The following is an 18,031-nucleotide window of genomic DNA, read 5'->3' as shown; positions in this document are numbered from 1 at the left end:
ACACTATATTTTTAAAAATACAATTTGATAAATATCATAAATTAATTAGTACAATATCATTTCTGTTTATAATAATTAAAGAAAAAATAAAAAATTCAAATATGTGAACCAATAATTTCAAAATAAAATTAATACATAGTTACAAATAAATATAGCATTATTAGATGTACTTTAATTAGTTTTAATTTTCTTAATGAAATGACTTTTCTTTATCAATTTTTTATGGGAAACTAAGGGAGTGTGTGGCTCGCTGGAAAATATTTTTAAAATAAAAACACTTACTAATAAAAAATAATTTTAAAATATGTTTTAACACCTCATAACATGTGTAAATGTTATATTTTTTAAAAATACAATTTGAAAAATATCATAAATTAATTAGTATAGTATCATTTTTGTTTATAATAATTAAAGAAAAAATAAATAATTCAAATATGTGAACCAATGATTTCAAAATGAAATTAATATACAGTTACAAATAAATATAGCATGATTATATTTAATTTAATTAGTTTTAATTTCCTTAATGAAATGGCTTTTCTTTATCCATAGTGTTTGGATTGGTGGAGAATCTATAATCTATAATCTATAATCTATAATATAATTAAAAACAAAATTCTATTTACTTGAGTTCCCGCTCAAACAATAGTAAATAGTAAAGGTAAATTAAAAAATGAACAGAAATATTTCACAATAATTCTCTACATCATCATCAATTAAAAATGGAACAAAAATTAGGTAAATTGAAAAATAAATGAATATTAATAATTGACTGAAAATTAAAAATGAAAAAAGAAACATAAATTAGGTTAATTGGAAAAGGAAATGAATATTAATAATTGACTGAAAATAAAAAATGATCCATAATTGACTAAAATTGAAAAGAAAATTGTCAGATTATTGCATTTTAATTTTTCACAATAATATTACATAGTAGAATAAATCAAATCACAATTATATCATAAATCTTTCACAATTTTAAGCAATGGAATAGAAATTAAAAATGGAACGGAAATATTTCAATAATAATATTCTACATCATCAAGTAAAAGTAAATAAAAAATGAAAAGGAAATATTTCAATAATAATATTCTACACCATCAATAGTAAAGACATATTTTAAACAACAGTAAAGGTAAACTAAAAATGGAACGGAAATATTTCAATAAAAATATTCTACATCATCAATTAAAAATGGTTTGGATAGGTAAAAATATCACTGCATCTGATATTCTAATTGACTAATTGACTGAGAATAAAAAAGAATAATTGTCTAAAAATGAATCTGATATTACTAATTGACTGAAATTATAAAAGGAAATTAATATTAATAATTGACTACAAATAAAAAATGATCCATAATTGAAATGAAAAAATAAATTGACAGTTCATTGCATTTTAATTAAAAAATGGAACAGAAATTAAAAATTGGACGGAAATATTTCAATAATAATATTCTACATCATCAATAGTAAATGCATATTTTAAACAATAGCAAAAGTAAATTAAAAATACAAAGAAAATATTTCATTAAAAATATTCTACATCATCATTTAAAACTGGAACAGAAATTAGGTAAAAATATCAATGCATCTAATATTCTAATTGACTAATTGACTAAAAATAAAAAAGAATAATTGGCTGAAAATGAATTTGATATTACTAATTGACTGAAAATATAAAAGGATTACTAATTGACTGAAATTCTACCATTATATATTTTTACCCGAGTCACCCATCCTTTTGGACTAAAGGTGTTAGCTCTAGACGAAGATAGACAAGATTGTGTTGTAACTACCAATGTTGTCTACAAAGAGGTTTCAATAGTATGTAAATACAATTTGTGATATTATGTTTTTTTAAATGGCAAAATTGCTATATATCTAGACAAAAAAAATATATTTTCCATACAAATAAATTAGGATATCAATTCATTTTTATAACTGAGTTGCTAGAGAACGAGCACATTTGACTAATTTATAAAAGTACTGAACAATGATAAATAAAATCTCCAAAGTTACAGCACCGCATGCGTACATCTACATATTAGCTACTAATTTGAGCAATTAATAACATAAAAACACATAAATGATCCAAACCATACTTTCAATTGCATTATATAATATTTGATGTTCTAATTTAAATAATTATATATCGATCCAAATATTCTTAATATATTACAATAAATCCATTCCGTGCATCGCACGGGCGCAAATACTAGTATCAACAAATATCTCCAATACAATTACGTGTCTCTTTTTTAGAAAATTCAAAAATAAAACTCTATCGCTCAACCGTTAAATCGCTTAACAATGCGATGGATTAAATTGATCTAGGTAGCCTGACTCAAATAATCCAATAATCAAAAGAATAATAAAAAATAAAGAGAAAGAGTATTGTATTAAGTCTTGTGTAATGCTATTACAAGAGAATGATTGATGTCTTAATTAATGAGACAACTAACAATAATTTATACTGAACTTGCTCTTAACTACCCCACAAGAAAAGTGAAGGAAGTTATAACTAAATTGACCGCGCCCTACACCTCACCAGACACCAGATGAGGCTGAGCACCCGGCTTGACCTCGATGGTCGAGCACTGGACTCGACCACAACCACCAGGGTTGAGCACTAGACTCGGTCCCGAGGCTCCAAAGTTGGTTAGGTCCACTCAACCGGATTGATTTACTCAGGGTTCGTTTATAATATGCTCATCACAATGAGATAAAATGAAATCAAATAACACCAACACTATTGACAAGTAGTCGATATCGAACTCTTCCACTATTTTTCAATTGCAGAATAAAAATAAAAGTGAAGATATTAATGAAAAATAAAGATTTGTTCCCCATATTGAACAGAACAACAACTATTTGTCGGCTGCTGGTTGATAACAACATTTTAAATTTAGTAATGTTTTTCGCCTAAAATTGACCTAAACAATTGACTATATTGTATTGATGTCTAACGTTTTCATTAAAAAAAAATAGCTTTTTTCCTCTATAAAATTTTATTTTACTTATAAAACCAAGTTAGATCTATTCTTCCTTTCAAAAAAAAAAAAAAAAGTTAAATCTATTCTTTCTTGGGTGACAGGAGACAGTTATTATTTGAAGATGCACATTCAATAAATCTTGTTATTATTGTGTAATAGCCTATAAATCATACTAAGAAGATTCATATTAGGAAGATCGAGTGTGATGTACTCAATCGAAAGAGTGTTAATAAGAATCTAACTTGTAATATTTTAATACGCGTTAATTATCGAAATGGTCACTTGACTATAACCAAATTATCAAATTGGCCATTGACTAAATGACCAATTAAGTCCCTCAACTTTAAAAATTTTAATCAATTTAGTCCTACGTTTGTTTTGCCGATAGACATCCATTAACTTAAAACCAAATTGATAATTCCGTTATAGTCAAAGAACCATTTCGATAATTAACTTTTCAGAGAAAATGAAAATGTGACAATATTATACTCCACTCGTTCAATCATCCATTTTGAGACAAGTTAGATCTATTCTTTTCCCTTTGAGATGGTGGAATAGCTGTAACACAATTGATTAGGACCAGATCTGACAAGCAAAGTATAAATTAAGGTAATGACCACGATAACATATGTGTCGGTGATACTTACAGCCTTTTGTGTCTAATTTGACGAAATTAAGATAACCCAACTAGTATTTTATATTATTATCATAATTATAAAGGCATCATACTTGATTAGTTGTCTGTCTGCACTACCCACAAGTAATTACCAACCCCCCCACTCTTCATGCATGTCATTTTCTATTTACTCGAAATAATAAATATACTAATAAATTGACACATTTGTGTGATGAATATGTGAAATCGTTATGCGTAAAATATATAATATTTTTTAATCAAAATATAATAATTTTTATGACTCTCACTAAAAATTATTACATGTATCATATATGAGTCTTACACAAGACTTATTCATAAGTAAATTTAAATTTTTTTTTTCATCAAATCATACTCTGTAATAAATCGGAAAGGCCGCAGTAAATGTAATATATGTTCATAACTATTTTTTCAATCTATTAAAGCACAAATAGTCAATATCGTCCCCACTGAGACTCAAACTCATAACCTCTTATTTAGGAGAGTCACTTTATGCTACTAGACCATGACAGAAATCTACTTCCTTAGTTATTCAAAGAGTTGTAAATCCGATCCCTTTGCTAACGGAAGTTAGTAAAATGTTCGAAACTTATAAGGTTTTATTAGATAGCTATTTTGAAACTTCATTATTAAGACATCTAACACTCACAATTGGTGACCATGTGCTACAACAAAATTGGACAATTAAATGGTCCCCTTCTACTTTATCTATAATATGGGTTGTTTCTCAACAGGAAACTCTATAATTGTAATATGTTTTGTCATTTAAGCTAGATATGATCTCAAGATGACCTTCACTCATAACACACATTTAGATTCTTGAATTTTTTAAAATTATATTTTTTTGAGTATTAGTGATTTTGTTACAATGTAATATTTATTAATAGATACTTTCTCAATCTACTGAAGCACAAAGAGTCAATGCCTCCAATCTACTAAAGCACAAAGAGTCCATGCCTTTACTGGAATTTGAACATGTGACCTCCCAATTAAGAAAGTCACAATTATGTCGCTCGACTACAAGATATTTGACCTTACTGTTATAGCATCTTCACTTTTTTTTTTCTTTGAGATGCAGAAAATTGGAGTTTTAAATTCATGCAAGTGGATAATTATATTCCAATTCAAATTACAAGTCTTCGCATCACTATTATTCTAAGTTGCAAATTTTGACAATCGACTTTTATTTTCTTTGTATATTTAATAAAAAATTATTATTAAAATTCTGAAATTTATTTTATGACGGTAAAATCAGTCTTCACTATCCAAAAATGTACGGTATGTAAATCACATTAAATTGCATAATATTTCATAAATCATATTAAATTGCATTATGAAGACTATGTGCGATGTACTGAATTAAGATGATATTAATAAGAATATAATTTTAACCATCTGATTTAAGTATTATGTTTCGCGTACTCTGCCATCCTTTATTGGCAATTTTGTGATTTCTGACAAATAGTTAACATGGGCATTTTTTATTCTTCTTTTTTGTTCCTATCATTAATATTTTCTGACCGGAAAATTAATGAAATATGGGGGGTGGCATGCACCGACAGTTCTTTTGCAGAAGCGGTAAAAAACACCGACGTTGACCGTCCGCGCAATCGGCGGCTATTAATTTCCAAAGTCAAAATCCACGTGAATCCGTTGAATCAACAGTCACTGTATTCATAGTATATATACAATGAATATATAACTGAAACTAGGTAATTAAAATCAGGAAAAAGATCCACAATGTATTAAAAACTAAAAATAAAAAATCCACCGTCATTCCATTAATTAATGGACAACATATGAGTTTCTATGCCTACGCGATTTTCACAAAAATTGTCTCATATAAAATACGTAATATTTTTTTTACAAAATATGAGATCTTAAAAGAAAGTATTACATATTTAATTGAGACAATCTCACAAAATTTACTCACATATCAATTAATCGAATTTTTAGATTCAATCATTAATTCGATTTTAATTAATATTTGTCACTCTTCAAGAGACTGACACTTTCATCTCCTATAAGATATCAGAGCATTTATACATCGACAACAGTTTTATCAATAAAACATATCTATAATTATACAGATTAGATGACAACTCATTATGATTTCTCAATTCTTAATCTTCATCACTTTTTATCATCTCATAAACCTGTAAAATAACTTATTTTCACAAATATTATCAAGACTGTCTCAATCCAAATTTGTCTTAGACAGTAAACTTTTGTTTGTAATTTTCTTCCATAAAAATAAAAAAATTAAAAGAAAAAAAATAACTCCATAAAAAATAATAAATAAAATAAAATAAAAATAAAAATAAAAGAAAGTTACAGCTTACAGGGACCAATACAATGGCATTAATAACTGTTGGAGGATGCGGCAGGGCAGTCCAAACATTTTTAGCGAATCAGCATGGTGGACCCCAGCTCTTTTAACGTCGTGGGTGGATTCCTTATTCTCCACGTGGCAGTTTTAGAATGGCTTCTCATATTTCCAAAAATGTTTAGCAAAAATAGAAACTAAAAACAACGCAGACACATGTCCCTAAACATGGGATGAAATCTATGCTACTAATATTAAGTCCACAAAGCACATAGAGTTTGGAAAACTAATCAATTTGACTTGTTTTCAATGTAATATTTGGAAAATTTTTGTGTTACTATATATGGAGTTGTAAGAATATTTTATATTTAACAATGTTAATATGCTAATGATCGTGTGGTCTAGTGACATGAAGTGGTTCTTTGTGTGCTGATTAGTTGTCGATGAATGTTGAGCCCTTACGACCGAATTGTTTTCAAACCCTTGATAATTCACCAGGTGACCTGTAATTGTCGATGAATGTTGAGCCCTCACAACTGAATTGTTTTCAAACCCTTGATGAACCACTAGGTGACCTGTAATTGTCGATTAATGTTGAGCCCTCACAACTGAATTGTTTTCAAACCCTTGATGAACTACTAGGTGACCTGTAATTGTCGATGAATGTTGAGCCCTCGCGACCGAATTGTTTTCAAATTCTTAATGAACCACTAGGTGACCTGTAATTGTCGTCTTGTCGATGAATGTTGAACCCTCACGACCGAATTGTTTCAAACCCTTGATGATCCATCAAGCCTGCACTTCTTTTTGTTGTAAGCTGTTATTGAAGTGCCCTTTTCTCATTTTATGCAGCTTTAGTTTTGCTTGTTACACAAAAGATTACAAAAAAATTATTGTAAAACTTGTAACTTATACTTTCACTTTAATTATTTATTTATATACGAATATATAAATTAAAATCAATTATAAAATTTTGAATCAACCTTCAAAAGTAATATGAATGATCCAACAAGCAAATATTGGCCTACCTTCTTGGCGGTTGCCCCAAGTGGGATCTTAAACTACAAGAGAATGTCCAAAAGACATTCATTCCTCAACTCAAGTGCCCAATTCATACTGTGCAATCACAAGTTTAGGGTAGAAATTAAAGATCCCACCCACGAAAAGTTATATTGTCAAAAATAACTATTTTATGAGCTACATACCTTTTGTATAATGAATTCTTGAATAAAATGCCATTTTTTTTTTTAATTTTTCGTAGAAATTTAAATTGATATTGTCTAAAATGGCAATAAATTTTAATTATTTGGTATATGAAATTTATAATGATTTTACCTTTTCAGGTATGAGCCGACGATATAAATTTAAATCGAGCCAGTAATGATTTAACACATTCTAGACTAAATATGTCTATGTTGCCAACTAGTATCTGGTATGATAATATCCCGATTATCATTTTAAGTAGGACAGATAAAATAAGATAAAACGAGTATAATAGAAAGACAAAATTGAAATTAATTAAGGAAAACTTTTACCATGGCTCCGTGGCGGGCGGGATTTTGTTTCCGGTAATAGTATTCATTCATTCCCTTTTCGCTCTTTACCTGCAGGGAATGCCCCGCCAAGAAGAGAGAGAGAGAGAGATTTATATAAAAGCAAAAAAGAGCGCAGAGAGAGAGAGAGAGAGAGAGAGAGAGAGAGAGAGAGAGAGAGAAGGAAGGGACCATGAAAGGGGAGTTGCTGTAATAAAAAGCCAAACCAGAAAGAGAAGACAGCTAGCGAGGCACGAGGCAGTGAAATACTGAAATTGATAAGAATAAAAAAGAGGGGCAGTGAACGTGAGAGATTCTTTGTTTATTCAAGATTACTTCTTTTTCTTGTTCTATACATATACGCGGAGAGACACTGATATTTCTGACTACCCTCCTCATCTCTCCTTCACTTCTAAACCCCCCTCTCCCTTTCCTCTTCCCTTGCTTCAATTCACAATCTTGGGTGGCTTTGGAGCTGAAGAGAGTGACTGGGAGAGAAGAAATCTGGGTTCTTTACACTTTTCCTGATATCTTGTGTGTCAGAGGTACTTCCTTTTCCCATCTTTTCCTTTTCTCTGTAGCTGAATTATTGGCTTGCACTGTTGTACTTTGATGTTCTTTGAGTTTTCGTGTCAGATCTCCTTGTGTTCTTCAGTCCCTTTCAAGTATGCATATTCATGTTGCACTCATTTCTCCTTTGATTATTGCATCTGGGTTGGTTCTGTTCTTTTTAATTTTGTCTAGAGATCTGGTTTCCATTAATGTGGGAATGAAAATGGGGAAAGATTTGACATCCAAGAACAAGATTGAATCTTTTCCCATTTCATAAATAATTCAGTAAGAGTCATATCAAGATTTAATTGCTGGGTTATTAATTCTTGTTTCACGTGAATTTTGCTTCTTTTTTGGACCAACGTTTATCATCATTCTTTGTTTTGTTTTGCCTTTTCTCCCCTTTTTTTCTTGACTGCAACCAATGGTGGTTTCACTTTTTGCATGGTGTGAAATTAATTGGGTTGGTTTCATACTTTTTCTTGTTCTTTACTGACTTTATTGGCAAAAGAGGGCCCTCACTCTATGACTCAATTATATGAAGACCTAAAGTAAAGAGAGTTGAATAGTTTAATGCACTATTATTACTGTCAGATCTTATTGTGGTGTTGAATTTAATAGCCAGTTTTGACCATTAGATCTGTGTTGTTAATCCACTGATCTTATTTATAGTGTATGATTTACTATGGAGTATGAGCTTTCTTTGATTTGAGAAAGCCCTTAATTCTGTTTGCAAACTGGATCTAAGTGGTAGTTCTTAGTTCTTTAAGATTTAAGAATCTCTTGCCTTGCTTCAGATGAAAATGAAACATTTACTCTGTCTTGTTCTTAATGATCTACTTATGGATCCTACACTGATGCCTATGGGAATCCTTTTATTCTCGATTTATTTACTGATTGGTAAAGTTTAATGATTCATAGATTGATTGTTTTATTTGTGCAGAAATAGTTGATTAAACTAAGGACCATGAAGCATAAAGATAAAGATGGGAAGCCCTTAACTCACCCGGATAAAAGTTCGAGGAAAGTCCAGGTGGCAATACTGTTCTTGGTGCTGTGTGGGTTTTCGTTCTATCTTGGTAGGATCTTCTGTTCTGAGAAGGAGAGATTTGTTGTTAATGATGTTGGCAAGAACGATGAATCTCCCAAGGAAATTGCCTCTAGCTCGGGCTCGGGCTCTGGCACGCTGCAAATCAAAGTCACTTCCTTTCCTGAGTGCAGCCCGGACTCACAAGACTACACCCCGTGCACAGATCCGAAGGTGCTAATTCTCTATTCTTGATTTTAGTTCTTAGTATAAAAATGTGTACTTTTGGATAACGTGATGCTCGTATTGCAGAGGTGGAGGAGGTACGATCCTCATCGGTTAAGTTTCTTGGAACGCCACTGCCCTCCGATGTTTGAAAGACAGGAATGTTTGGTTCCTCCACCTGATGGCTATAAATCGCCCATCAGATGGCCAAAGAGCAGAGATGAATGTTGGTACAGGTAGGGTAGCTAGCTTTCCGGTTTTTGATTGAATTTCCAACCATGGACCCAACATTAATTACTGCTAGGATATTGTTTCAGAAATGTTCCATATGATTGGATTAACAAACAAAAATCTAACCAACATTGGCTAAAGAAAGAAGGGGAGAAATTCCACTTTCCTGGAGGAGGTACAATGTTCCCTGATGGTGTTGGCAAATATGTTGATCTCATGCAAAGTCTGATTCCGGGTATGAAAGATGGCACAGTCAGAACTGCCATTGATACTGGATGTGGGGTAAGTTCACTTTCGTTATTATATATAATTTCTTCATATGTTGCAATTAGAGCTAAATTTGACAATGAATGGTCTTCTGATGTCTAGGTTGCAAGCTGGGGAGGGGATTTACTAGATCGTGGGATTCTTACGGTTTCTCTTGCACCCAGAGATAACCATGAGGCCCAGGTTCAGTTCGCTTTGGAGCGTGGAATTCCTGCAATTCTTGGAATCATTTCGACTCAGCGCCTTCCTTTCCCTTCAAGTTCTTTCGATATGGCTCATTGCTCAAGATGTCTCATTCCATGGACTGAGTTTGGTAATTCAAAATCTATTCTTTTTCGGTTTTATATCAAACAGGAATGAATCTGCTATGCATTGTTTGCTACTTTGCTTCATTGGTGTACATTTAATCATTTCAGACCTGATTATTTTCAGGTGGACTCTACCTTCTTGAGATAAACCGTATACTTCGCCCAGGGGGTTTCTGGGTGCTCTCTGGACCTCCGGTGAACTATGAGCACCGCTGGAAAGGATGGAACACCACAATCGAAGAGCAGAAATCAGATTTCGAGAAATTGCAAGAATTGCTTACTTCAATGTGCTTTAAACTGTACAAGAAAAAGGACGACATTGCTGTTTGGCAAAAATTAGCAGACAGCAGTTGCTACAAGAAGCTCGATGATCCCGACACCTACCCACCGAAATGTGATGATAGTACCGAGCCAGATTCAGCATGGTATACACCACTTCGGGCTTGTGTTGTTGTGCCTAACCAAAAGGCTAAGAAAATCGAACTAAAATCTCTCCCCAAGTGGCCCCAGAGGTTGAGCACTGCTCCAGAACGTGTTACCTTTGTTCGTGGAGGAAGCGGGGGTGCCTTCAATCATGACAGCAATAAATGGAAGACGAGAGTGAAGCACTACAAGAAGTTGCTTCCTGCCCTTGGCACTGATAAGATACGAAACGTTATGGATATGAACACGTTATATGGAGGCTTTGCTGCTGCCCTGAACGACGATCCTCTCTGGGTTATGAATGTCGTTTCTACCTACTCAGCAAATACACTCCCAGTAGTCTATGACCGGGGTCTAATTGGTGTCTATCATGACTGGTAAGTGGTAACCCACAATACCGTTGTCTACTAATTCATGATTATTGTTTAATCTTCATCTCGTCGTTTTTTCTAGGTGTGAGCCTTTCTCAACATACCCGAGAACATATGATCTGCTTCATCTAGATGGCCATTTCACCGCGGAAAGTCACAGGTAAATGCAATGTCCTAGGAAGTTTAAGGTTTTTTTTTCTTGAATTCTACTGACTCTATTACATTGTAGTATCTGTTCATCTATACTTTCTCAACCTGTTGAAGCACAAAGAGTCAACACTGCCTCCACTGAGGCTCGATCTCATGACCTCCAATATGGGAGAGTCACTACATGTCATCTGAGCACAAGGTGCTTGGCAGGAAGTCTAAGGTTAACTGTCCTAGGAAGTTTAAGGTTAGCTTGACATTTGTTACACCCCCTTGTGCAGATGTGAGATGAAGTATGTTCTTCTGGAAATGGACCGTGTTCTGAGACCCAACGGGTATGCATTGATTCGTGACTCCAGCTACTTCGTTGATGCTATTTCGACTCTAGCGAAGGGGATGAGATGGAGCTGTCGTAAAGAGGACACAGAATACGGTGTCGAAAAGGAGAAGATCTTGATTTGCCAGAAGAAGCTCTGGTACTCATCCAAGAAAAGCTCGAGATGAGAAATAGCATAAAGCCGTCCCCGGGGAGTTATACTTAAGATACCAACATACATAACAGATAAGCAAATTCCAATATCGGATCGAAGAAAGTTCGTTGTAGCTGAATAATGTCATTTTGCTGCTCTAATCTCTACTTCATTTTCATGATATATATACATATATTCTTTTGTAAGGTTCTGGGATTACCCTGTTATTGTTGTACTGTATTCTTTTCCCTTTTTTTTTTTGGTCCCCATTCTTTTCCACAGAGATTGCTGTGAAGTATGCATGTAATCTGTTGGAAATTAAATGACTTCATTGAAGCTTCTTAGCTTTTTATATATGTAAAACAGTCTTTAATTTTGAGAAGTTTTCATATAAGGGAGTTCTCAAAAGGATGAAAGGTGTGAGATGAAGTTCCGTATGGTACTGTGAGCATACTTTCAGGTAAATAGGTCATTTGGATCTAATTGCATGATTTTGTGGTATCTTTTTTGAATTCGATGATCTAATTGCATTTTGGTGTGCAATTAAGTGGCCTATTTGACCCTTATTCCTTTAGTTATAAGCACTGTTGTAAAGATCGGCCTAGACGCCCCTAGGCCGTTCTGCTTTCACTATTAGGCGCCCAAAAATTGGACGGGCGCTTAGATGGCAAAATCGGTCAAAATTGGCCTAGTCGGCCAACTCGGCCAAGTCGGTCGATTTCTTCTGATTTCGTAGGATGTCGTCTGGTCCAGCCGTCCGTAGACTAGTTTGATACTTTGAATCTTTGGATGATTGAAGTATTCGGGTATTTCATATTTGAGTATTTTTATTTTTTAATATTATTTTGATGTTATGACTTATGAATTATCATTATTTCATTTATTTAGATGTGTTATTTGATTGAATGTTGAAAACAGCCTCATTAAAATTGTCAAACTGCAAATCCCCCACTATTTTTTGGCGCCCGCCTAGTCCGCCTAGACGCTGCCCGTGCGCCCGACTAGCACCTACTGCAACCATGGTTATAAGTATTACAATATTTATTATTAGTAAGTAGTAACAATCAATTTTAACTTAAATAGTATCACGATTTCATATATAATTAAGCATTACATACAATATCAATCATTAAGTAACGATTTATTTTTAATTCAAATTAGTATTAACTTTTCTACAATAAGTCATAAATAACATTTTACGCGTTAGTATTTATTATTATTTGTCTGGTTGTACTTCAAGTAATGAACAAGATATGAAGCTATTAGGAAACAAACATTTATAAAGCTCTTAAATATATTGTTAACATCAAGAAGATTTGTCTAAGAGTAAATTGCAGGTTTGGTCCCATGACTACTATGGTGGTGGGTTCATGAGAAAATGATTAATCAAATCATAAATGTATATATTTAATGATTAATGATGTCTCTCTCCCCCTCTCTCTCCATATATACACACAGAACTTCATTTCACAGTACCATACAGAACTTCATTTCACACCTTTCATCCATTTTAGAGCTTCTCAAAAGACTGTTTTACATATATAATGAAGTCATTTAATTGTAAGTGCATTGTTGAAGAACATATCAATTAAGCACGTCTTTTACTCAACCGCCAAGAATTAGGCTCGTGATATCTGTCGTAAAGAGGTTCAATGCGCTCCTGTCTCTTGCGTTTGCTTAATTTAGTTGGGTGAGCGACTTTGAAAAATCTGGGTGCCAGCTCTACAAGCCACTTGGGATCGATCACCGTGACCTCACGCATATATTGCTTTGTTGTCATCACAAGCTCGTGATAAATAACCCAATCTGGCTGCCTTTGGAATAGAGCACTACTAGGATGTATATAAACTGGCTGGTTCTCAACCAGTGTTCTATACCCTCCTTCTTGTGGATCCTTCCTAGCAGCATTGAAAAAGAAACCTGCAACTATGGCCTTCTTTATCTTGGTAAAATTTTTTGCAGCACTCACAACATCCAGTTTGCACTTATCCATGATGGAATGGAGCTGTTTTCTAACATCTTGAGCACGCCTTAAAGACCGTGATTGTACAAAGTTTTCAAAGCACCACGGTCCAGAAAAATTGTTGGCTTTCCATGCTTCATAAACCGCAAGCAGTGTGAGATGATCACCTTCTGGCTGAAAGAACTTTGCCCTTCTCTGATCAGCTTGTGCTTGTTTCTCCCGAGGTCGATAAAAAATATTACCCGTCTGAATCATTGCAACGATGGTCAAAATCTCATCACTGCATCCAAGGTCTACACTAGCGAGGAGCATTTTGGACAGTGGAGGTTCCAAAGGAAATTCAGCCATTTTCCTACCCAACTTTGTCAAGAGCCCCTCTTCGTCAAGAGCTCCTAGAGTGAAGAGCTGATCCATGGCGGATATTAGTGCTTGAGGGGAGGGAGGATCCATGAAATCAAAGGACAAAAGATCATTGATACCCATAGCTTTCATATTAAGCACTGTCATCCCAAGGTTAATACGCTGAATTTCTGGGATTGTTGTAGGAGACATTTCATTGTAAAATGCAGTCTCGGTATAAAGACGATAACACTTTCCTTGTCCAGTTCGTCCAGCACGCCCAGCTCTTTGCTTCGCTGAGGCTTGTGATATAGGCGTTATGACCAATGAATCAAGCCCCTGTTTTGGATTATATACATTTTGCTTAGCAAAACCTGGATCTATAACATAAAAAATGCCATCTATTGTTAAAGAAGCTTCCGCAATATTTGTAGCAACAACTACTTTTCTCTTTCCAGGAGGGGCAGGCTCGAAGATTCTAGACTGCATTTCACTAGGTAAGGCACTATAAACAGGTAAGATAATCAATTCAGGGACATTCTTACTACCCAGACCTTTAATCCTCTCATAAAGAGAGTGGCAAGCATAATCAATCTCTTCCTGACCAGTCAAGAAAAGAAGGATATCACCTTCAGGTTGTGTTAAGTGAATCTGTAAGACTGTTATCAAAGCTGCATCAATATAGTCGCTTTCTGGCTGCTTGGTGTAAAGTATCTCTACTGGAAAGGTTCTCCCTGGGATAGTAAAGATGTTAGAGTTAAAAAAGTATCCAGAAAACTTTTCTGCATCTAAAGTTGCAGATGTGACGATCAACCGAAGGTCTGGTCTTCTCTTAAGTAATTGCTTCAAGAGACCAAAGAGAACATCAGTATGAATGGTTCTCTCATGAGCTTCATCAAGCATTATAACAGAATACTGAGACAAACTCTCGTCCACCAGTATCTCTCTCAACAGCATACCATCTGTCATATACTTGATCACAGTCTCTGGTCCAGTACAATCCTCGAAACGAATGGCGTAACCAACTTCTTCCCCTAACCGACAACCAAACTCCTCGCAAACCCTCTTCGCCACTGACATTGCAGCCACTCTACGCGGTTGAGTACATCCAATTTTACCTCTTGTAGTATATCCTGCCTCAGCTAGATACTGTGTCATCTGGGTTGTCTTGCCTGAACCTGTCTCTCCAATCACAACCAAAACCTGGTTATCATGTACAGCTTGAACCAATTCTTTCTTCAGCTTGTAAATGGGTAGACTCTGTCTTTGCTCCTGAATGGAAAGCTTTGACCTTTGTCCAAAACTAAGTGCTTTACCATAACCATCTTTCTTCTTCCACTCTGCCATATCATTATCATAGGCTGACAATGATAAACCAACACCCCTCAGTTCTTGGGCCAGATGCCTCTCACCTGTCTCAGGCATTGGATCCTCCCATGGTCTGTTTAGATCTTTGGGGATGGAATCAAGCATGATTCTTTGTTGCTGCTCCCTTACTTCTCTCCTTTCCTTTACCAAAGCAGATTGGAGTGCAGCTGCTCGACTCAAACAACCTTCAGGATTTTTAAAAATCTTCACAGGAGACATATCCAGACTCTGGCTTTGGCCTTGCAAGAAAGGTGGTTTATCTTCATTCAACTCAATCTCAACCGCACCTTCTTCTTCTTCTTCATAAAACATTCTATCATCTTCTTCATCAAACATAGGACGACACTTCTTAACACTTAAGACACCTGAAGCCATGAGTTGTTTTACCTCCCACCTTTCTGCCGAACTCATTCTTTTCAATGGCCTTGGCCTTCTTGATGGGACAACAACATCATTCATCCGAATCCCTGAAATCCCAATTCTCCGCTCAATATTTCCCCAGCCCCCCATATTTCGCAGACCGAGATGCGTGTAAATAGGGTTTATAGCTTAAAGCCCTAAATTATAATGATTTAGGTTTTATGTGGGAAGATAGATGATTAATACTCGGTGGGTGTAGTTGAAACAAGAAGCTGATCGAAGATAAAAATTTTAAGGAAAACTCAGAGTGATCTGATGATCTTGTGATTTCTAAATTATAATTGATGATTTAAGATTATTACCCCATATATATTATATTATTTGGCAACAATAATCCTAGGAAAGTAGGAATTTCCCAATCTCACAAGGATTAGGGAAAGTAGAATTTTCCAAGTTCACAAGGATTAGGAAAGTAAGTCCCGTTCTATCTTTTCATAGGTATTAGACAAAATAAATACAAGAGTCATCATCAATATATATGAAGTTAAAAGATTGTATGAGTTACTTCAAAAATAATTAATTGATAATTTTATTTATTATTATATGTTATAATAAGAATTAATACCATAAATGATCATCTTACTATTTGGCTAGTACTCATTTTACTCATCGACTTTTAATTCGATCAAAACACGTACTTTAACTTTCATTTTTGACCATAAATAGTCCTATGTTAAGACTTCTGTTAAATAAATGTTAAATTTAAGAATATTCAATGTTGCAAAAAACGTTAGGCGCCCCCTAGGCGCCGATTTTTTTTTTTAATTAAAAATAAAATTAAAAATTAAAAATTTTCAAATTTTAGTAATAAAACATAAGGGGCCGTTTACTAACTGGAAATTTCTGGGAATTTCCGGAAATTGGAAAATAGAAAATAGAAAACATGTTTACTAACACAGTTTTCATTTTCAAAACTGAAAATAATTTCTGAAAATTTCCGAAAAACTGAAACACACTTAAAAACTGTTTTCAAAATAGAAAACAGAATCATCTATCATCTATTTAGTTATATGTCACTATAACCACATTACTATGATTACATTCATTATCATCTTATTTTACTTATCACTATCTTCTATCTTTTCTACTTACCTTACTTATTTAAACATAATTTATTTGCTTACACTTTAAAAGTTAGACATTATTTACATTATCAAAATTAAGAATTAAACTCTATATAATGTTTTAGATTTTGATTGAACTCAATAAACTAAATTTTAGGTGAAAACTAAAAAATTAGAAAACAGAAAAGAGAGAACAGTTTTATGTTAGTAAACAAGTTTTCTAAACAGAAAACAGAGAATTGAAAACAGAGAATGAAAACTGAAAAATTAGAAAATGAAAACAGGAACAGTTTTCTGTTAGTAAACGGACCCTAAGGTTTCCATAGTTATTTCTTAGAAACTATTTATGAAAGTGGTTGTAAAATTGTTCAAAAGATTGTTTAAACCATTTAAATACATTAAAAAAAACTAAAATTAAGAGCTAAAGAAGTATTTTTTTGAGAAATTAGTGATTTGAAAAAAAATTTGTCCAAATCGAACAACCGAGTCAAAAGTTATGCTTTTTGAAATTTTTTCACATTTTCAACAAAAAAATAAAAAAATAAAATAAAAAAATTCCCCAAACCCGCCGGTTAGGTAGTCTAGGCGGCCGGCCGCAGAAGAGGCTGCCGAGACCATTCCTTGCGGCGGCCTCCCACCGCCTAGCGCCTAGGTGTGATTTTTGCAACACTGAGAATATCATCGTCAAATATATATATATATATATATAATAAAAATGTTTACAATTTTTCACCAACAAGTATAATTGAAACAATGAACGAAATATAAATACTCCTAAATAAAAATAGTAAATGGCAATACAACTTATTCTCGTAATTATGCATACAAAATTGAAGAATTATAACACATGGAGATTTACAAGCATAGGCTATACCTAAATAACCTACAAAATATGCAATCCTTTGAAGAGAACCTTTGATACTATTACACATTTACAGTAAGCATATATACATTTGTTTGGTTTAAATTTCAAATGCATTCGCATACATTCTTGTTTAGTCGTTTAGATACAAAAGTACTACATTTTTTAGATGGGAAAAAGTTAATTCCAGCAATGGTCCTTCGACTATTGTAATTTTCCACAATTGGTCATTGTCTTTTGATGTGGACAAAAAAGACCTTTGACTATTAGATTTGTTCCAGCATTAGTCCTTCCGTTAACCTTCAGTTTATTAGGTGTTAGTGTAGGGGTTAAAATAGTCATTTTCTTAACTTACTCTTTTCCCCCTCATGTTGGTGAGTACAAGTAGAGTATCAAAGCGAAATTTCCATTGTTTCTTACCTAACTTGCTCGCCTTGAAGAAAATCTACTTTTGTCTTCAAAGAAGCAATCGAATTGAAGCATCAA

At 33.6% G+C, this 18,031-nt stretch overlaps 2 protein-coding genes across 4 annotated transcripts; one reads left to right on the top strand and one right to left on the bottom strand.

Moving 5' to 3' along the window:
- Nucleotides 1-7,685: 7,685 nt before the first annotated feature.
- LOC109153102 (probable methyltransferase PMT20) lies at nt 7,686-11,918 on the top strand. Of its 3 annotated transcripts, none has more exons than XM_019300873.1 (8): nt 7,686-8,053; nt 9,004-9,321; nt 9,400-9,548; nt 9,630-9,825; nt 9,913-10,123; nt 10,243-10,918; nt 10,995-11,072; nt 11,341-11,918. In XM_019300873.1, exons 2-8 carry the CDS (start codon nt 9,028-9,030, stop codon nt 11,561-11,563), a joined length of 1,827 nt encoding a protein of 608 aa, XP_019156418.1. In that variant the 5' UTR covers nt 7,686-8,053; nt 9,004-9,027; the 3' UTR covers nt 11,564-11,918. The 3 variants fall into 3 exon arrangements, with proteins under 3 accessions (XP_019156418.1, XP_019156419.1, XP_019156420.1); XM_019300874.1 differs by lacking the exon at nt 7,686-8,053 and adding an exon at nt 8,638-8,733; XM_019300875.1 differs by lacking the exon at nt 7,686-8,053 and adding an exon at nt 8,788-8,810.
- A 949-nt stretch (nt 11,919-12,867) lies between these two features.
- On the bottom strand, nt 12,868-15,737 carry LOC109153101 (probable pre-mRNA-splicing factor ATP-dependent RNA helicase DEAH5). The gene has a single exon (XM_019300872.1). It carries the CDS (start codon nt 15,707-15,709, stop codon nt 13,118-13,120), a length of 2,592 nt encoding a protein of 863 aa, XP_019156417.1. The 5' UTR covers nt 15,710-15,737; the 3' UTR covers nt 12,868-13,117.
- Between the last annotated feature and the right edge of the window lie 2,294 nt (nt 15,738-18,031).

Source organism: Ipomoea nil, unplaced genomic scaffold (genome assembly GCF_001879475.1).
Source record: "Ipomoea nil cultivar Tokyo-kokei standard unplaced genomic scaffold, Asagao_1.1 scaffold2480, whole genome shotgun sequence".
NCBI classification, from domain to species: domain Eukaryota; kingdom Viridiplantae; phylum Streptophyta; class Magnoliopsida; order Solanales; family Convolvulaceae; genus Ipomoea; species Ipomoea nil.
The sequence above is the reverse complement of the archived record's forward strand: the minus strand, read 5'-3'. Positions and strand labels throughout refer to the sequence as shown.

Coding starts and splice junctions, on each gene's coding strand:
- LOC109153102 (XM_019300873.1), top strand. CDS start 9,028: ATGAAGCATAAAGATAAAGATGGGAAGCCCTTAACTCACCCGGATAAA. Junction 9,322..9,399: donor CCCCGTGCACAGATCCGAAG/GTGCTAATTCTC, acceptor CTCGTATTGCAG/AGGTGGAGGAGGTACGATCC. Junction 9,826..9,912: donor CCATTGATACTGGATGTGGG/GTAAGTTCACTT, acceptor TCTGATGTCTAG/GTTGCAAGCTGGGGAGGGGA.
- LOC109153101 (XM_019300872.1), bottom strand. CDS start 15,709: ATGGGGGGCTGGGGAAATATTGAGCGGAGAATTGGGATTTCAGGGATT.